This window comes from Pristiophorus japonicus, chromosome 4, assembly GCF_044704955.1.
Source record: "Pristiophorus japonicus isolate sPriJap1 chromosome 4, sPriJap1.hap1, whole genome shotgun sequence".
In the NCBI taxonomy this organism is placed as follows: domain Eukaryota; kingdom Metazoa; phylum Chordata; class Chondrichthyes; family Pristiophoridae; genus Pristiophorus; species Pristiophorus japonicus.
In genome coordinates, this window is record NC_091980.1 from 210,309,861 (window position 1) to 210,336,317 (window position 26,457).

Consider the following 26,457-nt stretch of genomic DNA (forward strand, 5'->3'; position numbering starts at 1 on the left):
AAATCAATATAAAAGGTATTCAAACACATCAAACCAAAATGTTTTTTTTTTGCAAGGGGGAGGGGGGGAGGGAATGGGAGAAGGGAATGGGAGAAGTGGGTGGAATGAGGGAGACAACCTACCCAAACAGAATTATCCAATAAGATTTCCTGTACAAAAGAACAAATGACAGACCAGTCACAACAACATCCTGGTTATGTCAAATTTGTTCAACAAATGGAAACTATGGTACCAACCATAACATCTCGAGCTAAAACTTGACACGGCACAAAACACTCTGTGTACCAATTCACTACCCTTAGTTTGCATACGGTCACAAAAAAAAATCACTGTAAAGAGCCGGATTAAGAATTGTTGCTACCTGGGGCCACTTGACATTCCCTTACAACCCAATCCATTAAAACACAAACATGTGGTAAAATGCAAGAAACAGTCCCGTAAAATGTTTACACACTGCATTAGTAATAAAGCAAATCATATTGCAATACTGTACACTTAAATAAAATTGCACCAGCGATTGTATAGTTCTTCTGTTTTATGGCGAGTTTCATCTGGGGCCCCATATTTGGCTAATCTATGCGATAATCTGCCCGACACTGTACATGCGAAACGTAACATGCTCCTTAAAAATAAATGAAAGCTGTATAGCTGAGGTGACATAAGGCTCAAGTATCAGCAGGGGTTACAACCAAACAATACTTAGATTTATAGATGGCATACTCAAGTTGTAGGTATCCAAATTTAAATTAAAAAATTTGTATATCTCCATATGGTATACTTACACATAGACTGGGGACAAGACTGGAAAGGTTGACATGACGCGGTGCAAACATGTGTAACTGCTGGAGGCAGGAGATGGCTTGCGCCTGCACAAGGCAGTCCGGGTTATCCTGCATCACTGCACAGCCAACTAGACAGGAAGTTCTTAACACGGGGACAGATGTGCTGTTGCCTAGGAATTAAATACAGATGGATTTTTTTTTTTCCAATTTACACCTTTCTTCAGTAATTATTCCAACAGTGAGTACTGAATTTCTTAGGTACTTGGGACACACTGACAATACATATTTTCCAGCATTGACTTTTACAGGAAAATCTGCCCAGGATCAATTTGTTTTACCAATGTAACGCATAAAAGATGGAAAAAAAAAACTAGTCACCAATTTGCCACTGGAAACTTCTTCGAATGCAGTGAATATAGTAGCATATTTAAGTTATATTTAAATAGCAGAGTTAATTCTTTTGTCAAAATCACAAAATAAAAAAATAAAAACTAGCATATTATTACATTTCAGGATGTCACAAAATGCTTCACATCCAATAAATTGCTTATTGAAGTGTAGTCACTGTTATTCCGTGGGTAAATGCAGCAACCAATTTTCAAATATCAGGGCCCATAATCAACACAGGATGACTGACAAGGTAATCTGTTTTTGGTGGGGTTAACTGAAGCAAAAATATTTGCAAAGACGCTGATGTTTTTGAATAGTGCCATGGCATCTTTCATGTCCAGCCTGAACCATCAGGAAAATGGGACTTTTGTTTTTATGTCTCAACTAAAAATGACATCTCCAATAACGCAGCACTCCTTCAGTACCACACTGTAGTGTCAAGCCTTATGTACTCAAGTCCTGGAGTGGGAGGGACTTAACATAGGCAAGACTGCTACCAATGTAGCCAAGCTGACATTTAACTAATATAAGAATCTCATTCTTAAATATGCAAAATCACATGAAGAAACCAAAGTGAGCCTTGCCAGGAAATACAAAGGGAAGAATTAGCCGAGAACATAAGAAAGGAGGAGCAGAAGTAGGTCATTTGGCCCATCGAGCTTGCTTCAATAAGATCGTGACTGATCTTCTACCTCAACTCCACTTTTACTATCCCCCTATCCCTTGATTCCCTTAATATCCAAAAATCTATCGATCTCGGTTTGAATATACTTAATGACTGAGCCTCCACAGCCCACTAGGGTAGAAAATTCCAAAGATTCAACACCGTTTTAAGTGAAGAAATTTCTTCTCATCTGAGTCCTAAATGGGCGACCCCTTATTCTGAGACTGTGACCCCTGGTTCTAGACTCTCCAGCCAGAGGAAGCATCCTCCCTGCATCTACCCTGTCAAGCCCTATAAGAATTTTGTAGGTTTCAATGAGATCATCTCTCATTCTTCTAAACTCTAGGCCTAGTCATAGGACAATCCCCCCATCCCAGGAATCAGTTTGGTGAACCTTTGTTGCACTCCTTTCTATGGCAAGTATATCCTTCCTTTATGTAAGGAGACCAAAACTACACAATACCCCAGGTGCGGTCTCACCAGGGCCCAATATAATTGCAGTGAGACGACTTTACTCATACTCAAATCCTCTTGTAATAAACGCCAATATACCATTTGCTTTCTTAATTGCTTGCTGTACCTGCATGTTAACTTTCAGTGATTCGTGTACAAGGACACCCAGATCCCTCTGAACACCAGCATTTCCCAATCTCTCACCATTTAAAAAATACTCTGCTTTTCTATTTTTCCTACCAAAGTGGCTAACTTCACATTTTTCCATATTATATTCCATTTGCCATGTTTTTGCCCACTCACTTAGCCTGTCTATATCCCCTTGAAGCCACTTTGCATCCTCCTCACAACTTACATTCCCACCTAGCTTTGCATCATCAGCAAACTTGGATATATTACATTTGGTCCTCTCATCCAAATCATTGACATAGATTGTGAACTTGGGTGCCTAAGCACCAATTCTTGAGGCACCCGATTAGTTACGGCCTGCCAACCCGAAAATGACCCATTTATTCCTACTCTGTTTTCTGACCGTTAACCAATCCTCAATCTATGCGAGTATATTACCCCCAATCCCATGAGCCCTAATTTTGTTTAGTAACCCCTTGTGTGACATTTTATCGAATGCCTTCTGAAAATCCAAATACACATCCACTGGTTTCCCCCTTACTATTCTGCTCGTTACAACCTAAAAAAAAAACTCCAACAGATTTGTCAAACATGATTTCCCCACCATAAATCCGTGTTGACTCTGTCCAATCCTATTATTCTTTTCTAAGTGACCTGTTACCACATCCTTAATAATATTCTAGCATTTTCCCTACTACTGATGTCAGTCTAACTGGTCTGTAGTTCCCTGTTTTCTCTCTCCCTCTTTTCTTTAAAAGCATGAATAAAATAAAAGGATTGTAAAACTATCTGAAAATAATTTATTCCTTTTTGAAAACAGAAATTATTAAACAATACATACTGTGCTAAAAGGGAGTTAGTTCAATCAAGTTCAGCCCTTTTCCTAACACTTTTGTTTTGTGCTTGTGGCAAAAAGGTGGTTTCCATAAGCAGAGAGTGTCTTCTTTAGGAATAGCATGCCCATAATGCTTGTATCCAACACTGGAAGTCACTTGGGATGCCCAGCACATTTGCCAGACTCCTTCGATAAGCAGTAAATAGCAAACTGTTAGACATAGAAAATAGGTGCAGGAGTAGGCCATTCGACCCTTCGAGACTGCACCACCATTCAATATGATCATGGCTGACCATTATGCAAAAGCTAAAATTAAGATTTATTTACAGGTTGAATAATGCACAATAAGATACGGTTAGTATAATGTTTAATAGAAAAACAGAATCAGCCCACAAGAGAGTAAAACACATTTTATATGATGTATTTCTTGCACTGTTTGTTAAGCATCGAGTTTTCTGGCTGGGACAGCAATACATAGACCATCACAATGCAATATTGTACATGGATAGTGAAAACTTCTAGTCCATCAAGAGTTTGCATTCTCTACCCAGAGCTAAATACACCAGAGATTTGACAGTACTTAACAATCCAATGGCCTCTGAAGTCAAGATTGTCTCATCAATCCTGACTAAAGACAGGGGATAAAGATAGGGGATACTGCACATTATGCTGATGACCAGGTACTCGATGTTCTGAGAGCCTCTCATACCTGCTAAATGCATTGCAACTAAATCCAAATCCCTGTACCTTGACTAATTTCCAGTTCAAATCAACCTGTCTGAGATCTTGTAGACATTTGTCTTCAACCTCCATTTTGCAATTTACAAAGACAAAACAGCCTTCACTTTAACTCAATACATTTAAAAATTATATGAAATAAACACAGAAATTCTCTTATTTCCACACAAACGCCATTATCCATTGAAAGTAATATACATTCCTTTATAAGGAAGGGAAAACATGAAAGTAAAATAGATCAATTTAATACAAAATATATACCAATATATTAAATGCCTAAAATTTACATGTAATTTATCATGCAATAGGAATTAAATTTACAATATTTTTGTGCATTCTCATTATGATAAAAAGGATGGTTTAATTTTTAACTGCTGGGAATACATTACCTTGCAATTCTGGTCCCAGTGTGGTAATAAGAGCATTCAAACAACGACCCAAACTTTGATGAACTTCAGCATGAGCAGGAGGCACAGTCAACAGCAGCAGCAAGACTAGAGACAGACTTGATTCCACATGGATGTTATACATTGGACCACTGGAATCTATTAACAATGACAAGGAGTGCAGAGCCCAGGTCTACAAGTGAAGACAAGAAAAGTATTTATAAATATCTCTACTGGATCTTTGAATTATACTTTTTAAATGTAATACCTGCATGCATTAATACATTGATACATTCTGCATTGTGAAGGAATTTATTTTTATTTCCCTCTAAGCTTCCTCGATCTCACTGGGTTTTGCATGGAATACCAAGTGACTGTCAAGATTGCTAGAAGTACATAACAATGGCCATGTGATGGCACTAATTTTTGTTCTCTCTGCAAGGGAATACCAGTACCTCAAGGCAGCAGAGACTGGGACCTTACAGAGTGAGGGATTGAAGCTGTATCTAACTTAAATCATAACTTTTACCTTTAACATAGTTCCTCAAATAGTAATTTATTTTCATGAATTAGTTACTTTATAATGTTAAAGAGTAGCCCAATGCCTAAGCATGTAAATTCCCAACCAAGTTTGAGAACTGGAGCTGGCAGTTAAAACTCAGTTAGTTTCATCAATTCTTGCTGGACCACTGATTGGAGCATCACCTGAAGACAAGGTGCTTTGTCCTTGGCAGTGATGCAGCAAGAAAAATCTGTTCAGCTAGCTTATACTACTGGAACCCAGCCTTCTTCCTGCTTGACTATAAATTGACCCTAATGCCAAACATCCTGCAATTCCACAAAAATTGATGATAATAAGTGAAGTTGAAAAACAAGACAAAAAAGGAACTTAAGTTACTCCCTTTAATGCTCATGTTACATAAAGAAAGAAAATGAAGTCTACACTTTTGGATCCAAGTCAAATTATCTGGTAAATGCAGGTATATCTAATATATATTTAGCTTGGCATTGCTTATAGATTAGATACCTTACTCGACTATTTCAAATCAGACAAGTACATTTGACTTAATATTAAACATTCTTGCACGCAAGTTAAATTTACAACATTCTACTGCTGTACTTTGAAGATAAATATATATTTGAAGTAGAAATGCCCGACATGGTTTTCAATTGTTCAAGTGCCAAGCAGTAAATGGCCACCAACTAGACAAAGAATGCTTTAAACAATCTTATAAAAACTGATTATTATTAGATGAATGCCTGATGTAACTTAATAAAGTTGCAGTAACAAATCTCTTCTATGCAGCAAAGTTAAAGGAGGATTTTTAAACAAAATTTAATTTTCGTGCTTTCACATTTATAAGTACTTCCTTTTGACTCCACATGCCAATAGATGTATTACCTGAACTTCGGGTGAGGTGCTGTCTTGAGACAAAGTATAAAGAATACTGACACAGGCAGTCAAGTGTTGACTTGAACCGATTCCTCCCAGATACCTGTAAAGGGAACCTAGGGCCATTGAGTGCCCTGTGCGTGAAACCACATCCCTTGCAGACTTCAACCTGAAGTCATGAAAAAGAAAACAGTTACTAGAAACTCTTGGATTTATTCACAAGATACAAAAACAAATTTGCATTTGGTGTATATATTTTAATTTGCTGCTCAACTAACATTTATGTACAAATTAGCTGCCAGTTAAAATAAGCATGTTGAGAAGAATCACAAAAATGCAGGCATCACATTCTGGTTAAGAACAGGTCAGCAGTTACGGTGCACAACATGGAGGAAGTGCTAGCGTGATATGCAACAAGCCATTCTTAGTTTTACATTATACAATTCAGAGAATGCGCGCATGCCTCCTTGATTTACTCAGGTGCTGCTCTATATTCATGCAGTGTTGGGTCTGTAACTCAAAACAGAATTGGTTGTTTAAAAAATATTTTTAAAGTAGCATTACTGACATCAGCTGTTTAATTAAAAATATGAACATTTGCATTGTTATAAGTAAGTTTTAAAAATATACATTTCTTAACCACTTGGGTAAGTATTCAAAACACTGGTCGAATAAACTTTGGCACTCAAGAAGCCATATTAAAATACTAAATAGCATATTTGATCATAATTTTGACAGAATTGCAGCCTGTCTTAAAATTACATAGTGCAATTCAATAACTTGTTTGTAGATGGAATGAAATGATGATAAAAGGGAGAAAACTGTAAATTTGGCTGTTTCCCTAGTTGAGGCAGAGAATCTGAATTTTAGAGCATATTTCTGTAGCATAAACCTCGCATGAAAATTCTAATCATTATAAATCTCTGAAGCCAAAAACATAACTCCTAAATTATTAACTTTCAAGGATAGAATTCATATGATGTACAACTAAGTGTCTGTTAGTTAATAACAGAAGCATTTATAAAAATGCTTTTATGCTGTAACAACATATCTATATAGGGCCTTTAATGAAATAAAATGTCCCACGGCACTTCACACGAGCGTTATCAAAAAAAACGGAGTAATGGAGGAATGATAGCTCATCAAGCTAGTTAGGTCCTGTATTGCAGGAAAGAACCCATGTCCCGATACTATATAGATTAACATAAGAAAATAAAACCTCTTCAAGGATGTATTTTGAAGTTCAAATGCTGTTCTTGGTATGCAGATTTTTTTTTAAAAAGACAGCATTGCCTGCTTAACTGTCAGATTTAATTACTGAAATATCTGCCAATAATATTCTAAGGGGGAAAAAAATGATCTCTGACTGAATTAATTATGACAGATAACCAATGATTGGCCTGTGGAGTACCACCTATAAAATTAGTATGACCTTAAATCTAACTGCTTAAATCATGATGATTAAATCATTAAAGCATTTGACATATTTTTCCTCAAAACGAAGATATTCAGAAATTGATTTGCACTTAAACTGGTGTTTGCTTGAAGATTGTTTGTGGTTGAAACAGGACAAACATTTGTTAGTTGTAATGTACACTCGTGTCAAAGATTACCAGTTTATTTTAATTTATAGTAGATAATATTGATACAGTAAACTAAACGAAGTCCCTGGAGGCAACTACTAGCTCAAGAGGGTGGCAAGCAAGGTCACAGGAGGCAGCATCTGTACAGAGAAAGTTAGCTGCAGGAAAGACAAATCAAAAAGAGAAGGCAGTTCACGAGTACATTACCATTTATTTCTTAAACTAAAGTGTATATAATTAATGGGCTCTTCAGTGGTCTGAAATCAGCCAGCATTGTGCGGTTTTTTTCATGTGTCAATTTTCTCCCCTCCTCCTCCTCGTGAACATGTTGAGTTCAGTTGGAGTGCGGCTCCATGACACAATGGTAGCTCAACAAAGTGGCCATTCTTCATGTCTTGAATCTATACATGACGTCAACGGACTATTCAACAGTGAAGGGCATCATGCCTGAACCCAACTCATCCTCATCAGACTTCCACACACATGCACTCTGCACAACTCATTGGATATTCATAAGGCGCAGAAATCCTGGTCAACTTTCCCTAGTAACTTTACTCCCATTCGAGCCGACGCGTGTGTAGGAATTGAACCTCGGATCTTTTAGTATATTTAGCTCATTCACACTGCATCTCCAATAACTGACAGTCTCTGATTCAGGAAAGAAAATAATTGCAATTCCCATTGAGTTAAGAGTGCATGGTAACAGATATCAACTGAGTGCCTTGCTGACCACCACCTGACCAAAATGTCAGTCAGAAAATGTTCATGATGATTAAGTAGAAGTTTTTTTTCTGAACTTTTTGTTTTACAAAGACATTTATAAGACAAAAGCAGTTTTCACTGAATATACATTCCTTCCCTCAAGTTATCCTTTGTCCCAAATGACTGTCAGAATTCTAACATATAAAGGCACATACTGGAGAAGGCACCATAAGCACATTTGTTTGTAAACTGCACATTAAGTTTAAAAATACACTTTGTAAAAATATAAAAACATGTTGATGCTCAACCTCAACAATAATTATGGTCAGTCAAGAGCTAGGGTCTCCCCTTTTAAAAAGAAAACCTATAGGCATATTGCACTACACAGGTCATTATGCATTGATGCAAACCCTATAGCGTAGTTCAGATGAGAAAAGCCTAAATAAGTTAGTCAAGAAGTTTGGGACCACCTTAGTGAATGAAGCGTCATGGGATGATTTACTACATTAAAGGCACGATATAAATGTAAGTTGTTGTTCCTCATAAAGGACTTACCCACGGCCAGAGAGCTTAGACACAGGTTGGTAGAACGAAGCGTGCAGAGGGGTAGTGCTAGTATTTAACCAGATAAAATTGCGCAGCTTATATTGGTAAGCTTGCCACCAATTATTCAGTTGGGTCAATCCTATACATTCATGCTTCAGATGGGAGCTGAATGGAAAGAATCCAAGCCTCCAATGGCCAAAGACCAGCCCAACCAGCTGCAGACAAAGATAAAGGGGTGCGAAATCGAGAGGTGACGTCACAGCCAAGCTGGTAAGTGGTTGGTTGTTCGACTGGTAAGTATAACTCTCTTTTAGACTGACTTTTAGATTGGTTTAATTGGCAGCGAACTACTAAGTAGCTGTTTGGTGTTTAAGTAAATTTTAGTAAGTAAATTAATTTAAGGGTTAAGTCATGGCAGGAGAGCTCGGACCCGTGTCATGCTCCTCCTGTGCTATGTGGGAAATCAGAGACACTTCCAGTGTCCCTGACTACTATGTGCGGGAAGTGCGTCCAACTGCAGCTCCTGACAGACAGCATGACGGCACTGGAGCTGCGGATGGACTCACTCTGGAGCATGAGAATGTTGTGGATAGCACATTTAGTGAGTTGGTCACACCGCAGATAAGGGTTAGGATAGATAGTGAATGGGTGACCAAGAGACAAGGCAAGAGCAGGAAGGTAGTGCAGGAGTCTCCTGGGTCATCTCCCTCCAAAACAGATATACCGTTTTGGATACTGTTGGGGGAGATGACTTACCAGGGGAAGGCACCAGCAACTGAGACTCCAGGATGGTATGTTGCCTCCCTGGTGCAAGGGTCAAGGATGTTTCGGAGCAGCTGCAGAGCATTCTGGAGAGGGAGGGTGAACAGCCAGTTGTCATGGTACATGTAGGTACCAACGATATAGGTAAGAAGCGGGAAGAGGTCCTACAAGCTGAATTTAGGGAGCTAGGAGTTAAATTAAAAAGTAGCACCTCAAAAGGTAGTAATCTCTAGATTGCTACCAGTGCCACGTGCTAATCAGAGTAGAGGGAGCAGGATAGTTAGAATAAATACATGCCTTGAGCAGTGGTGCAAAAGGCAGGGATTCAAATTCCTGGGACATTGGAACCAGTTCTGGGGGGATGGGACCTGTACAAAAGGGACGGTTTGCACTTGGGCAGGACTGGAACTGATGTCCTGGGGGTAACATTTGCTAATGCAGTTCAGGAGAGTTTAAACTAATATGGCAGGGGAATGGGAACCTATGCAGCGAGACAGGACCAAGTAATATGGAGTCAGAAACAGATGGTAGAAAGGCTGAGTAAACAAAGGCAAGAAACAAAAAGGGCCACACGACATCATCATTCTAAAAGGACAAAGGGTGTTAAGAAAACAAGCCTGAAGGCTTTGTGTCTTAATGCAAGGAGTATCCGTAATAAGGTGGATGAATTAACTGTGCAAATAGATGTTAACGGATATGATGTGATTGGGATTACAGAGACGTGGTTCCAGGATGATCAGGGCTGGGAACTCAACATCCAAGGGTATTCAACATTCAGGAAGGATAGAATAAAAGGAAAAGGAGGTGGGGTAGCATTGCTGGTTAAAGAGGAGATTAATGCAATAGTTAGGAAGGACATTAGCTTGGATGATGTGGAATCTATATGGGTAGAGCTGCAGAACACCAAAGGGCAAAAAACGTTAGTGGGAATTGTGTACAGACCTCCAAACAGTAGTAGTGATGTTGGGGAGGGCATCAAACAGGAAATTAGGGGTGCATGCAATAAAGGTGCAGCAGTTATAATAGGTGACTTTAATATGCACATAGATTGGGCTAACCAAACTGGAAGCAATACGATGGAGAAGGATTTCCTGGAGTGCATAAGGGATGGTTTTCTAGACCAATATGTCGAGGAACCAACTAGGGGGGAGGCCATCTTAGACTGGGTGTTGTGTAATGAGAGAGGATTAATTAGCAATCTCGTTGTGCAAGGCCCCTTGGGGAAGAGTGACCATAATATGGTGGAATTCTACATTAGGATGGAGAATGAAACAGTTAATTCAGAGACCATGGTCCAGAACTTAAAGAAGGGTAACTTTGAAGGTATGAAGCGTGAATTGGCTAGGATAGATTGGCGAATGATACTTAAGGGGTTGACTGTGGATGGGCAATGGCAGACATTTAGAGACCGCATGGATGAACTACAACAATTGTACATTCCTGTCTGGCGTAAAAATAAAAAAGGGAAGGTGGCTCAACCGTGGCTATCAAGGGAAATCAGGGATAGAATTAAAGCCAAGGAAGTGGCATACAAATTGGCCAGAAATAGCAGCGAACCCACGGACTGGGAGAAATTTAGAACTCGGCAGAAGAGGACAAAGGGTTTGATTAGGGCAGGGAAAATAGAGTACGAAAGGAAGCTTGCAGGGAACATTAAGACGGATTGCAAAAGCTTCTATAGATATGTAAAGAGAAAAAGGTTAGTAAAGACAAACGTAGGCCCCCCGCAGTCAGATTCAGGGGAAGTCATAACGGGGAACAAAGAAATGGCAGACCAATCGAACAAGTACTTTGGTTCGGTATTCACTAAGGAGGACACAAACAACCTTCCGGATATAAAAGGGGTCAGAGGGTCTAGTAAGGAGGAGGAACTGAGGGAAATCCTTATTAGTCGGGAAATTGTGTTGGGGAAATTGATGGGATTGAAGGCCGATAAATCCCCAAAGCCTAATGGACTGCATCCCAGAGTACTTAAGGAGATGGTCTTGGAAATAGCGGATGCACTGACAGTCATTTTCCAACATTCCATGGACTCTGGATCAGTTCCTATGGAGTAGAGGGTAGCCAATGTAACCCCACTTTTTAAAAAAGGAGGGAGAGATATAACAGGGAATTATAGACCGGTCAGCCTGACATCGTAGTGGGTAAAATGATGGAATCAATTATTAAGGATGTCATAGCAGCGCATTTGGAAAGAGGTGACATGATAGGTCCAAGTCAGCATGGATTTGTGAAAGGGAAATCATGCTTGACAAATCTTCTGGAATTTTTTGAGGATGTTTCCAGTGGAGTGGACAAGGGAGAACCAGTTGATGTGGTGTATTTGGACTTTCAGAAGGCTTTCGACAAGGTCCCACACAAGCAATTGATGTGCAAAGTTAAAGCACGTGGGATTGGGGGTAGTGTGCTGACGTGGATTGAGAACTGGTTGGCAGACAGGAAGCAAAGAGTAGGAGTAAATGGGGACTTTTCAGAATGGCAGGCAGTGATTGGTGGGGTACCACAAGGTTCTGTGCTGGAGCCCCAGCTGTTTACATTGTACATTAATGATTAGACGAGGGGATTAAATGTATTATCTCCAAATTTGCAGATGACACTAAGTTGGGTGGCAGTGTGAGCTGCGAGGAGGTTGCTATGAGGCTGCAGAATGACTTGGATAGGTTAGATGAGTGGGCAAATGCATGGCAGGTGAAGTATAATGTGGATAAATGTGAGGTTATCCACTTTGGTGGTAAAAACAGAGAGACAGACTATTATCTGAATGGTGACCAATTAGGAAAAGGGGAGGTGCAAAGAGACCTGGGTGTCATGGTACATCAGTCATTGAAGGTTAGCATGCAGGTACAGCAGGCGGTTAAGAAAGCAAATGGCATGTTGGTCTTCATAGCGAGGGGATTTGAGTACAGGGGCAGGGAGGTATTACTACAGTTGTACAGGGCCTTGGTGAGGCCACACCTGGAGTATTGTGTACAGTTTTGGTCTCCTAACTTGAGGAAGGACATTCTTCCTATTGAGGGAGTGCAGCGAAGGTTCCCGGGATGGCGGGACGGACATATCAAGAAAGACTGGATGAACTGGGCTTGTATTCACTGGAGTTCAGAAGAATGAGAGGGGATCTCATAGAAACTTTTAAAATTCTGACGGGTTTAGACAGGTTAGATGCAGGAAGAATGCTCCCAATGTTGGGGAAGTCCAGAACCAGGGGTCACAGACTAAGGATAAGGGGTAAGCCATTTAGGATCGAGATGAGGAGAAACTTCTTCACCCAGAGAATGGTGAACTGTGGAATTCTCTACCACAGAAAGTTGTTGAGGCCAATTCATTAAATATATTCAAAAAGGAGTTAGATGTAGTCCTTATTACTAGGGGGATCAATGGGTATGGCGAAAAAGCAGGAATGGGGTACTGAAGTTGCATGTTCAGCCATGAACTCATTGAATGGCGGTGTAGGCTCGAAGGGCCGAGTGGCCTACTCCTGCACCTATTTTCTATGTTTCTATGTCTGCTCCTATAATTTCCAGCTACTCCATGAGGGCTACATTCAGCACTAAATAAAGTCTTAAAAAATTCAATGAAAGCACCATAAATGGGTTTCTATTGAACCCAACGACACTGTAATCACGAGAGATGAATCCAGCCGACTCCTTTAGGATTACTAGTCAGCCTTCACAGCAACTTGCATTTATATAGTGCCTTTAATGAAGAAAAACGTCCCATGACAAGATGATAAAAAGAATGCTGAGTCAAAGAATAGGTATTAGTTAGAGAGAAATGGTTTTAAGCAATGACTTAAAGAAGAAACATAGAAATTAGGTTCAGGAGCAGGCCATTCGGCCTCTCAAGCCTGCACTGCCATTCAATATCATGGCAGATCATTCAACCTCAGTACCCCTTGATCCCTTTAGCCATAAGGGCCATATCTAACTCCCTTTTAAATATATCTAACGAACTGGCCTCAACAACTTTCTGCGGTAGAGAATTCCACAGGTTAACCATGCTTTGAGTGAAAAAGGAGGAAGAGAGGTGGACTTGTTTCAGGAAGAAATTCCAGAGCATTTCACAAAAAGTGCCTGAAGGCACGACCACCAAAGGGGGTGAAGAGAGGGGGTTGCACCAGAGGTCAGAGTTAGAAGAAGAGAGAGCAAGGCAGGAGGGGGTTCGAGATTGGGAGGGCAAGGCCATGAAGGAGTTTAAACACACACAGAATTTTAAATGAGGTGTTGGAGGATCAGGAACCAATGTAGGGAAGTGAGGACGGGGTGATGGGTGAGCGGGATTGGGTGGAGGATAGGATATTGGCAACATAGTTTTGCATGAGCTGACATTTATGGAGTGTGGGGAATGGGAGGTCGGTCAGGAGAGCAATGGAATAGTTGCATATGGAGGTGAATAAGGCATACACGAGTTTCAGCAGTAGATTCAACAGATGGAAAGGCATCAATTATCCTCACCATACATTCACAAACCTGCATTTTACAGATGGGGTCAAGAATAATTTTCCCCCTATGTAGCAAATCTACTATTGTCCTAGTGGAGATCAGCTACAGCTTATTCATCACAGATCAAGGGAGTATGGCACTAGCTCAGAAAGACTCATCATACATCATGTTGCATTTATCTAAGAGAGAAGCTAAATAGATTATTCCACTACAATCCAGAAGAACAATTTAGATTGATTTACTCACTTCTCAAAGCTGGTCTGTGCCAGCCTGGCAGTGAAGGCACTATCTGCTACTACCTGCGCCAGTCTAGCCAGGGTCTCTGCTGCAGCACATCTCAACAGAAGATTAGCACTTTCCAAAGAACGCATTACCAGAGTCAGAGCAGGTCTTCTCACCTCTTCTGGGCCTAAACTACCTTTCTTACAAGCTAACCTCTGGAAAAGAAAAACACAAAATGTTCAACTTCATTCATACAAACCTACAGCTGTGACCAATTTCCTCTAGCAACAAGAGGCATTTAAAAGGGCCTTCATTCCAATGTGCAAGCAGCTGAGAAAAAGACTGTGCATGCACATCCCATAATAACAAACAGCGGCAAGCATGTGCTAAGCTAATACATGCACATCCATACTATCCAGTTCCAAACAATGAGCTTGACGCAGTGGCTCATGATTGGTGTGACAAAAAAACCTGAAAATACAAAGCAAGAAAGAAGTTGCATTTATATAGTGCCTTTCAGGGCCTCAGAGTGTCCCAAAACGCTTCATAGGCAATTAAGTACTTTTGAAGTAAAGTCACTCTTGTAAGGTAGGAAGCACAGTAGCCAATTTTCACACAGCAAGGTCCCACAAACAGCAATGAGATAATGACTAGAAAATCTGTTTCTTCTGTGCTGTTTGTTGAGGGATAAATATTAGCCAGGTCACTGGGGAGAACTCCCCCACTCTTCTCTGAATAGTGCCATGTGATCTTCTACATCCATCTAAGGCGGCAGACATTTGATCCTTGGTTTAACATCTCATCCGAAAGATGGCACCTTCAACAGTGCAGCACTCCTTCAGCACGGCATAGAAATGTCAGCCTCAATTATGTGCTAACGCCTTGGGAGTGGGACTTGAACCCACAAATTTCTGAGTCAGAGACAAAAGTGTTACCACTGAACCACGGTTGGCACGCAGTGGAAACAAACAGCAATATTGAAAAACTAATACAGGTTGAACCTCTCTTATCCGGCACCCTCAGGACCTGGCCTGTGCCGGATAAGGGATTTTGCCGGACGAGGGGAGGTCACATTAAATTGGATGGTACAGGTACTGAGCAAGGGGATATCGAGGCCGTCTGGCTTGGGGCTGGGAGTGCAGCAGAGAGATCGGGGGGGAGGGGAGCGGTGGATCGCGGGGTCAGGCCAGCGATAGCGGGAGTGAGGAAGGACTTCAATTTGTTCATGTTGGAGCGGCCTGGAATGGTGCCGGATAAGGGAGGTTCAATCTGTACTGACCTATGAAACAAAATAATTGTTAACCAAAATTAAAATATCAGGCTGAAAAGGAAAAGGCTAACAAAGTGCTTTCCAGGTGGAAATATTCAGACTGGTGGTAGCAAAGAGGCAGTTCTGCCACAAAGAGGCTGAGTACAAACAGGAGGAAAAGAATGCTGCAAACATAAAGCTGAAGAAAATGTGCTTTAACATCTGTTATTGGGGACTCTACACAAGCAAGTGGAGGAAAAAAAAGAATGCACTTCAACTGGTAGAGATAGCCTTGTTGAAAAAGGTGCAGTTGATATAGCCCATAACTCACTGCACAATGTTACGACTACTAATTCTGAAGAAAATTACTTTGATGAATTCTTAAGGGTTTTTTGTTGTGCAGATCGAATGGGCAGGTTGAGTATCGTACTGCAAGTCTAACTGGAGAATATTTGGAAATTGTGATCAGAAGGAAAGAATATCATTGAGTACAAGGAACAAGTCAATTATTGTTAAGAGATTGCTTTCTGGAAGCAGCTCCTATCGATTTAAGGAGAAAACTGCATGACCATGAATGTGAGACCCCAATTCAACTGGCTGAATAAGCCTCACATGCTTAAAATTCCTGCCAACTCATTGCTAACTTACATTCCTGCATTTTACATTGTTTTGGCTCACCAAAATAAGCGATAGTGATATGGAATGGAACACTTTTTCCACTTGTCACCATCCAGCACTCCCAGGCGTGACACATAAATGTAGAGCAATGTACTCTCAATTTTGCCTCATTCTGGCTTAATCCAAACCTCAGAAAAGCATTTTATATTCACCTTAATGATCGTTCTCAATAATATACCAATTATGGTCAATTTTCAGCAAACATTGGGCACTTTGAAGCTGGTTGTTCATATCTTTTATACATTGAGACTGCCAATTGGATTTCATACAAGGCTATTAAGAGTCACAAAATGAGGAGATTTTCATTCCATCAGCCTGAGCTGGATTCAAACTCAACTTTTGTCATTTCAAATTAGTGAACAGTTTTAAGTTCTCTTTATCCTCAGGGAGTATTCATGGTAACAGTATGTTTACCTTCAATCCACAGCAGAATGCAGCAAAAACATTTAGCTGTACGGTTTGCTGCTTTGATCCTTTAGCTTGCTTTATAGACTCTGTAAATTGATCCAATATCTGTGCTCTTGAGGGAAAAAAATGAAATGGTAAAAGTTTTATGCAACTGTTAATAAGTTTTACCTGATTATTGCAAATAGATACAAGCTCTCAGTTAGAAGTCAACCTTTTGAAATACATTATATTAAAGTCAGCTAACTGTTGAAAATCACTACAGACAAAAAATATTTCACGTAACTGATCAAATTAAGATATTGAAGCAAACTCGAGGCAAATCGATGAAAAATAATTTTGAAGCATTTCAGTAACGAGTGTACAAATGATAAATACATAGTTTAAAAGCCTGATTTTCTATTCCTTGCAATTCTGAACACTATTTAAACATATATATATATTGCATAAAAGCTATAATAATCACCAGCATTCACTATCTTCTGTATGGGATCAGCCACGAAGTCAAAATGCAGATAGAAGATTCATTTGCATACTAATGTTCAGGGAAACATATCAGATGCAGAATTACCAAATAAAGGGATAATTTTACAACCCAATGATTTTACCAATCACAAGATACACTGGTACCATAATATTTGATCTCAGTAAATGTGTAACATGCAGATCAAAGCCATTAAAGCAAGAAATCATCACCTGTGCTTAACATCCACACAAGGGAATATCACTCCAAAAAGGTCAACTGCTGCTCGGATCATCGAGAGCACTGGAGGAAGAGGTGTAGGTGCAAGTTCCCCATCTGCTAATCTCTCATAGATGTTAAAAGGGTCATGTTCGAGGCTTCCACCTCCCAAGATACCACCCAGCTTTAACTGTTAGAGGAAAATAGATAATTTAAGGCAAATATTCGTAAATACAATACATGCAAAATTTGGACAAAGAGATAGAATAGCCGTGGGAAATATTTAAAACAGTGATCAAGAAAAATTCAGGAGAAATATATTCCTCTTTTTAAAAAAAACAAGAACAAACTAGCCAATAATGAAACACCATGGATGAGTAAAGAGCTAAGGGTAAAATTAAAACTAAAGAAAAAAGCATACACTAAAATCAGACAATGAAGAGGATAATGAATATATGGAATATGAAGAGGTTAGGAAAGAAGTAAAAACAATTAGGAAAGCAAAGCAGAACTACAAAATTAAATTATCAAGGAATATGAAAAGAAATCGTAAAGTATGCTACAAACACAAACAACAAAATAAAAATCAGTATAGGGATAGGACCACAAAGCGATGGACAAGCTAAACTCGCAGGTTATGATAGCGAAATGGCAGAAATATTGAATAGTTATTGCGCCTCAGTATTTACCAAAGAGACGAACAATGTGAGCATGACATTAGAAGAGATCAAAAAAGGTATTAAGACAGTTAATATAGAAAGGGGGAGATAATTGGTAACCTAATCAAATTTAGAAAGGTTAAAACCACTGATCCGGATGGATTGCATCCGCGCACATTAAAAAAAGGAAGGGAAGAGATAGCAGAGGCACTATTACATATGTCAAACAATTCATTAGAAAAGTCAAGTGTTGTAAGACTGAGGACTGCTAATGTTACATGTATTTAAAACAGAGATAGAACAAATCCAGGGAACTATAAACCAGTTAGCTTAACATCTGTGGTAGAAAAGATAATGGAATCTTTACGCAAAGATGTAATAGAAAATCATCTAGCAACTGAAAATATAATAAAGAGTTAGCACGGATTTCAAAAGGGAAAGTCATGCTTGACCAGCCTTATTGAATTCTTTGAAGAAGTAACATAAAGAGTAGATAAGGGTAATGCAGTAGATGTAATATATTTGGATTTTCAAAAGGGCTTCGATAAGGTCATGACTGAGATCAGACCATGTGGAGCCAGGGAGCAGATAACAGCAAGCTGGCTACAAAACAGAAAACAGAGAGTATAGGTTAAGGGCAGTTACTCAGACTGGCAAAAAGTGGGAAGTGGTGCTCCACAGGAATTGGTGCTGGGACCACTATTGTTCACAATTTACATTAACGATTTGGTCTTGGGAATCCGAAGTACAATTTCTAAATTTGCGGATGAATCCGAATTGGGGGTATATTTAATACGAAGTAAAATTGTGACAAAATACAAGACGACATTAATAAACTTGCAGAATGGGCATTTAATTGGCAAATTATTTTCAATGTAGACAAGTATGAGGTGGTGCATTTTAGTAAGAAGAAAATGTAGGCCACATATTGCTTGGATAGCAAGAGTCTCAATGGAGTGGAGGAGCAAAGAGATCTCGGGGTACAGCTACACAAAAGATTAAAATCTCGAGGCAGGTACAAAGGCTACAAAAAAGTAAACCAATCACTAGGGCTTATTTCTAGAGGGATAAAATTTAAAAGCAGGAAAATGATGTTAAAGCTTCTAAACAAGTTTGTCAGACCACACTGGGGAATACTTCCCACAGTTCCAGTTGCCATATTATAAAAAGGATATAGAGGCACCAGAGAAGGTGCAAAAAAGATTCACAAGCATGATATCAGAGCTGAGGTTAAAACTATCACGAACGACTGAACAGGCTGGGGCTCCTTTCTCTATAAATGAGAAGGCGGAGAAGTGATTTGCTAGAGGTCTTTAAAATTATCAAGGGATTCAATTGGGTAGACATATAACAGATGTGTCCACTTGTACAGGATTCAAAATCTAGGGGCCATAAACATAAGATAGTAACTTTAAAATCCAATAGGGAATTCAGGAGAAACTTCTTTACCCAAAAAGTGTTAAGAATGTGGAACGTGCTACCACAAGGAGTAACTAAGGCAAATACCGTAGATGTATTTAAGAGGAAAATGGATAAGCACGAGGGAGAAAAGAATAAAAGGATATGCTGACATGGCTAGATTAAAAAAGGGTTTGAGGAGGCTCGTGTGGAGTATAAACGCCGGCATAGACTAGTTGGTCCGAATGGTCCGTTTCTGTGTTGTAAACTCGCTATCTGTCGGTTTTATACCTCTGCGGTTCACAACCAGAAAAAGGGATCAACAGAATGGTTTTGAAGTGTTTTTAGATGAAGAAGATAACGCAACAAACTACTTAGAGTTTCTGAGGAACATCAAAGCTAATTCATTACTTTCTTAACTACCTATCAGCACGAACACCTTTGGGTTTTTTTAAAGTTACATGAATACAGTGCAGATAAAACACAAGTAAATCTTTTCCAAATCCTTGCAATGGTAAAATGATCAAAAGATTCCAAAACGAGACAGTGAAACATTTTTTCTAAGTGTCTTCCGACAAGGGCTACATTTATATACTACACCTGCTCCTCGATAAATCGATGATCAGTTTCCTGTAACCAGGCTCCAAGTAGTAGAGCATCATCCTGATGACAGAGGGACGGGAGCAAGAACGTAGCAGCAAACATTTGATTATCAGCCAGAGTCAATTCAGCAATCAACTCTTTTAGAACTGAATTAAAACTCCCTGTTGGTTAAAAAAGAAAAAATCCTCAGTTAGCATTGCTTCTTTTCACAAATATAATTTTTTAATACACGAATTACCTGACTATTACACCGTATTAATCTATCACATCTCTGGAATCTGTGGAACAAGAACACAACAAATGCTGTCGTACACAACATACAGCACCAAAGGTATTAAATGTTTGGTTCTGTTTCAATCCAACTTCCTGGCATTTGGTTCTAACCACCCTAAAGCAGGTTAATTCACAGTTGACAAAAGCAACGTTTTGTACATATTCTTGACAACTCACAAAAGCACAGAGCTACAAGAAACCAAGCAAAGATCACACAAAAGCTCAATGCCAGCTCATTCGACCATTAAAGCTCATGAAAAATTGCTTGTTCTATTGGACAGTCACTTGCAGACTTCGGAATCAAAATGTGCTAATAATGCAGTTGTTAAAAAAAAGTCGACATGCAACAAATGTGCAAGTCTAACTTATTGGGCCCAAATTTGCCCAGGAGTTGCTCTGTTTTTTTTTTGGAGCAATTAGATTTTTCTGGAGTATCTTAAAAATCCCCATTCTGCACATTTAATTTGCGCCAGTGTAAGTGAGTTAATTAGGATTTTTTTTTGTTTCGTTTATTTTTCCAAAAGGGGGCGTTACCAGCCATTTTGGCCATTTAATCCAGTTTGGACAACTAATAGTTGCTCCAAACAAACTTAGGCCAGCGCATGCCTTGCGGAGAGTTAAGCAATCAGCGCAGGTAGCCAGAGATGAGGGGTGCCAGGGAAGCAGAGAGGACCTTGCAAAGCACTAAACACCTTCACAACAACATTCAAGAAGCATAAAAACCACCAATAAAGTCCCGAAGGACTGGACTTCTCTCCGAGGGAAGGCAGCGGTCGGCCTGTGCGGCAGGCCACTTGGCCAGGGATAGGGGCGGTGAACATCGGGTCATGCCTTCGGCCAAAGATAGGGGCGGCGACCATCGGGTCACGCTCACAGCCTGCAGGACATGCTGAGAGGGCGAGGAGCTACTGTGCATGTGCGCAGACTCCATCACGCATGCGGACAGCTGCCGGCATTGTTTTTGGCGCAGGACTGCAGCTCCGCCCCCCACTGCACTATATACACCGCGCCAGGACCCGGGACACAGCAGAGCAGCCAGAATCGTGAGTAAGTTTTTTGGCGCCGCTTTGAGTGCACAAAATCGGCACATCTCGGGTTAGTGCGCCGGAAGTTTGGGCCCATTGTCAGGACGACATGTCAGATGGCTAGTGGCACAACCTGTCTACAGTAACTTAATTTTCCTCTGCAACAAAATTCCTCTCAACATATTGATGCTCATTAGTATTTAATTTAAATAAATCGTGTGGGTTATAGAATGTACTGCAGGCAAAAAAACGATAGCTGCCTCAGAAATCTGATCATATAGTTGCTGGGATCACAAATATATGAGTAAACTGCACTGCAGTTAAGTTGAACATTTCTCAGTCTCATAATATGGCTGGAAAAAAATCTGACTCGGCAATGAATAAAAGGAAAACATTGCAGGGATGTCTAAATTACAATATTTACAGAGTCTTGTCACTATCTCCCCATTCTGGCAAAAGTGATCTTCCTCATATGGAGCATGATTTCCATTCTTAGTGGTCAAGGGCTGCCAGCATCACTTAACATTAATAAACGTTGCTAAGTGTTTACAGTAAGAAAAAGGAATGTACATTTAGCCACAGAGAGTTCGGAGCAAAGACTGAAAAATGGATTGTAAAGATGCTTTTTAAGGAAGCATTAAAAAGTGGAGGAAGAAGTAGAGTCAAAGCAGTTTACAGGAGGATTTCTCAAGAGTAGGGCAGTGTCTAAAGGCTATGACACCAATGTTGGATAAAGGGAGGGATGATGCACAGAACACCTGAATCTGCGGAACAGTGAACAATCCAATGTAAACCTGAAGGAGGTTCTATGTGCAATAGGGGGAGACCATGGAGGATTTAAAGCTGAGGATAAGATTTAAAATTCAATACATTGGTGAATAGGGAGCTGATGTAAGTCACTGACTTTAAGGTGATGGATGAGCAGAACCTACTGCAGGACGTTACTCTTGGCTGTATTTTGGACAAGCTGGTGTATTGAACATGAGGGATGGGACATCAGAAAGGAGGATATTGGAGAAATTCAGCACAGAGAACAAAAGCAATGTGTGTGTGTTTGAAAAGGTGTTCTTAGCCATTGAAGGGTCACCTTCACTTTTTCTCGTCCTGCCTTTTGGCTGTCTGGTACTTGGTCAAAATCCTGAAAGGTAAAATCTATAACTGGCCTTTCTCCAAAACCAACTGTGACTTTCATTAATCTTCTCCTGCACAGTGAGGAAATGCATGTCCCTTTTTGTGGAGTGAATCATGTTTTCTCTGATCCAATCAGAAGCAATTCCAATAAATGTGGCCTTTACTTTTGGATTAACACCATTTTTTGTAGGGTAGTGAGGATGACTCACTGTTTCCTGGGTTGATTGTCCTTCCATCTTAATACAAAGACTTCTTCCCAACCATGGGCCCAATTTTCCCCAATGCCGTTTTTTGGCGACAAGAGTTCCGCACGTTTTTTTGGGCCCCGACTATTCCAAAAAAAATTGCAAGTTTCCCCATTTTAATTTTTGAAATTGGTGCCGCGCAGCCTGCCCTTCAGCTTTGGGCGGGAGGGGTGGGGGTGGAGACTAATGTCAGCGCCGAAAAAACAATGCCCCCTCTCCCCCCACATGAGCAGGAAAACAAATGAAGTTTTTTACGTGACTGCTGTGGGCACACATGCCCTGTACACCTCCCAGTCTGCATTCGCCCATTTTTAAAGAACCAGTTGTGCGTGAGAACTTTAATTCTCAGTGGAAAAATCGGAGCTGCAATATGCAACGCGGCTCAAGGACCAAGAATTTCTCACAGGACGAAGTGGAGGCACTAGTTACTGTAATTGAGGCCAGATGGTACGAGCTGAACACCAGCAGAGGTCACATAAAAGTTTCACAAAAGAAAAGAAAAGATGAAATCAAATTGCAGAAGATTACTGTGCAATGGCGACCACCCAGAGGTCTGGAGGCCAGTGCAAAAAGTGGCAGCATCTTGGTCAAGTAGTTAGTGTAATGTTTTCATTTATTCACTGGAATTGCAATTGTAAATGTGACCATCTGTATATGTCCCATCCAGCAGAAAGACACCTTCTCGAACAAGTTATATTTTCACCTTTGCAGAGGAAGGCGGCCCACAACAAAAGAGAAGAACAGGAGGAGGCCCGGCAAATCTGCAACCACTGACACACTTGGTAGACAGGGTCGCTGCTTTGATGGGACCTGCCTGGAGAAAAACAACCACCACTGCACAAGCTGGGCCCCACTTGAGGGATAGGGCAAGTCCTGCAAATTCCACAGTCTGGCTTTGCTAAATGTTAAGTATTGCGCAGGCTAGCCATGCTTAGGTTCATGGAGATGTCTCCGGCAGCTACGCTTCGGTTGATGCAATGTGTTGTCGTTCATCGTGGTCCTTCAAATCAGCCCGCACTGCGAGCCTACTTATGCGACCCTGCCCCCTTCTCTGCTGCTAACCATTTGTCTGTTCTGATATATTTTGCAGAACTTGAGGCCAACCCTGACGAGGCTGAAGCCGATGCAGAAGATGATTCAGACGCGGATGAGCCGGAAGAGAAGAACATCTTCCAATCCCACCTTCCAGACCAAGAGCATGGGGGTGCGGGGCAGGGGGAGGATGAAGCCCCCAGTGTTGTACTCACTCTGGAGGAGGTGCAGGTGCCGCCCATTGAGGTGCCAGCCCCTTTCCTGAATGGTATGAGTGTTGGGACATTCCACGGTTTCTCACAGTTCGAGGCTGCGGGTCCCAGTGGGATGCAGTGAGCCACACCCAGGGTGAAGGAGAGCTCAACAGCGCTCTCCTGAGGTGCAGGATCTAACCGATGTGGTTCAGGTGATGGCAATGGGTGTGCCTCGCTGCACCCCACAATCTACATTAGCGACTTGGAAGAAGGGACTGAGTGTAGCATAGCCAAGTTTGCTGACGATACAAAGGTGGAAGGAAAAGCAATGTGTGAGGAGGACACAAAAAATCTGCAAAAGGACATGCAGACTAAGGTGAGGGGCAAAAATTTGGCAGATGGAGTATAATGTTGGAAAGTGCACCTTAGCAGAAAAAATCAAAGAGCAAGTTATTATTTAAATGGAGAAAGATTGCAAAGTGTCGCAGTACAGCGGGACCTGGGGGTACTTGTGCATGAAACACAAAAGCATAGTATGCAGGTACAGCAAGTGATCATGAAGGCCAATGGTATCTTGGCCTTTATTGCAAAGGGGATGGAGTATAAAAGCAGGGAAGTCTTGCTACAGCTATATAAGGTATTGGTGAGGCCACACCTGGAATACTGTCTGCAGTTTTGGTTTCCATATTTATGAAAGGATATACTTGCTTTGGAGGCAGTTCAGAGAAGGTTCACTAGGTTGATTCCGGGGATGAGGAGAGTTGACTTATGAGGAAAGGTTGAGTTGGTTGGGCCTAGAGTCATTGGAATTCAGAAGAATGAGATGTGATCGTATCGAAACATATAAGATTATGAGGGGGCTTGACAAGGTGGATGCAGAGAGGATGTTTCCACTGATGGGGGAGACTAGAACTAGAGGGCACGATCTTAGAATAAGGGGCCGCCCATTTAAAACAGAGATGAGGAAAAATTTATTCTCTCAGAGGGTTGTAAATCTGTGGAATTCGCTGTCTCAGAGAGCTGTGGAAGCTGGGACATTGAATAAATTTAAGACAGAAATAGACGGTTTCTTAAACGATAAGGGGATAAGAGATTATGGGGAGCGGGCGGGGAAGTGGAGCTGAGTCCACGATCGGATTAGCCATGATCTTAATGAATGGCAGAGCAGGCTCAAGGGGCTGTATTGCCTACTCCTGTTCCTATTTCTTATGTTCTTATGTTATGCCCCCCGATGACGCAAAAGAATACCAACCTAAAAAAATCGTAACTGAGTTACGCTGGCGCAGAAACTTTGGGGAAACTTGGATACTTAAATTTACATCAAAAAAAGGCACAGATAACTGGGGAAAATTGAGCCCCATATATTTTACAATGTTCCATAAACTTGACAAATTTTAGGATGTAACATTTATTTAACTTTACTGAGGAGTTAGTTTGCTACTTGTTGGGCTCTGGACTTATCAATAATATTAATTTGCTTATAATTCAGTACTTTTGTACCATGTTCATGGATTGTCTGCATTCCCCAATTGTTATGAGGTTAGATTTTTTTATTTTAAAGTATGAACATTAAAAAGTAGAATAATGCTGGAGAGAAGGAAAGAGAAAGGAAAACACATGTTTCAATATAACTTAATCCCACATAAATTATCTTACACTGCAACCATAAGTATAAGATAAGAGAGACGGAAATTATTCATTTCGATCACACCCACCTTCATAGGTCTTGGGTGGCAGCAAAGCCAGAATCTCATATAACCGTTGCCTAAACACCATTGAAGCAATCTTCAAAGGAGCTCCATAGGATTTGTTAAGTGCAGGCAATCTAAAAAACAAATATACACATCACCTCAAGGAACAAAGCAAATTAATTGCAGAGAAAATTTAAGAACAGAACCATTTTATAATTATTTCTGCAGCTTCTTTTACAGTTCAGCCATCAAAAACAGGACTAAAATCTCCACTTTCTAGGCCCACTCAACGTAAAGGGCTAACCACAAAATCAGCTGTACAGCTAACAAGAACAGCCAATGCAACACTGGGACTTGGACTAACAAATTATGAAAATGTGGTGAAATTAAGTGAAGAAAAGCTGTTGCTGTTTTAGAAGTTTCGCTACATTTTTTTTTAAAGACTGCTGCGTTGAGAAATTAATAAAAGCCGATCAACATAGTCGCTCTGAAATGTATCCCCAGTACCTGTGACATGACATGCACAGCAGTACCCAGCACTCCTACTGAGTTAGCGGTCAGCAGTATTATTGAAAGGCACAAAAAGACAAAGCATATGATGAAAAATCATCTTTATATTTGACAGATTTCCTAAAGTTCTGACCAGTAGATACAATGGGCTCAAGTTTCGGCCTCAGTTGCTCCTGATTTTTTGGAGCAACTGGTGTCGAATGGAGTATCTTAGAAATTCAAATTCTCGGCATTTAGTTTACTCCAGTTCTAGTCAGTTACAACAGTTTCACTTTGGAACAGAATTTTTTTGTCAAAAGGGGATGTGTCCGGCCACTTACACCTGTTTTCAAAGTTTTGGCAGTGAAAACTTACTCCAAACTAACTTAGAATGGAGTAAGTGAAGATTTTTGTACACACGAAAAAACCTTGTCTACACTTTAGAAAATCAGGCATAGGTTACAAACAGGCGTAGGGAATGGGCGGGGGGGGGGGGGGGGGGGGGGGTTTAAAAGGGAAGTTTACAAACATTAAATACTTCAGTTTTACAAATAAAGAGCCATCATCAATCATAAATGATAAAATCAATAAATCAATCAAAAAAAATTAAGAAATAATGTTTTTTTTAAATCAATAAAACAAAACATTTTCTACTTACCGACTGCAGCACCGGGAACCC

At 40.4% G+C, this 26,457-nt stretch overlaps 1 protein-coding gene across 9 annotated transcripts in view; it reads right to left on the minus strand.

Annotated features, from left to right (window-relative positions):
- Positions 1-26,457, minus strand: part of heatr5a (HEAT repeat containing 5a) — a 140,802-nt gene that overhangs the window by 52,587 nt on the left and 61,758 nt on the right. For 7 of the 9 annotated variants that reach the window (XM_070879036.1, XM_070879042.1, XM_070879043.1 and 4 more), the window contains 9 exons: positions 25,314-25,423; positions 19,696-19,859; positions 17,053-17,228; positions 16,366-16,471; positions 14,049-14,239; positions 5,780-5,939; positions 4,381-4,570; positions 783-952; positions 123-149 (listed from right to left, as the gene is read on the minus strand). In XM_070879036.1, coding sequence (XP_070735137.1) covers positions 123-149; positions 783-952; positions 4,381-4,570; positions 5,780-5,939; positions 14,049-14,239; positions 16,366-16,471; positions 17,053-17,228; positions 19,696-19,859; positions 25,314-25,423 — 1,294 coding nt within the window. The remainder of the gene's footprint in view (positions 1-122; positions 150-782; positions 953-4,380; positions 4,571-5,779; positions 5,940-14,048; positions 14,240-16,365; positions 16,472-17,052; positions 17,229-19,695; positions 19,860-25,313; positions 25,424-26,457) is intronic. The other 2 variants (XM_070879044.1, XM_070879041.1) reach the window with 1 other exon arrangement.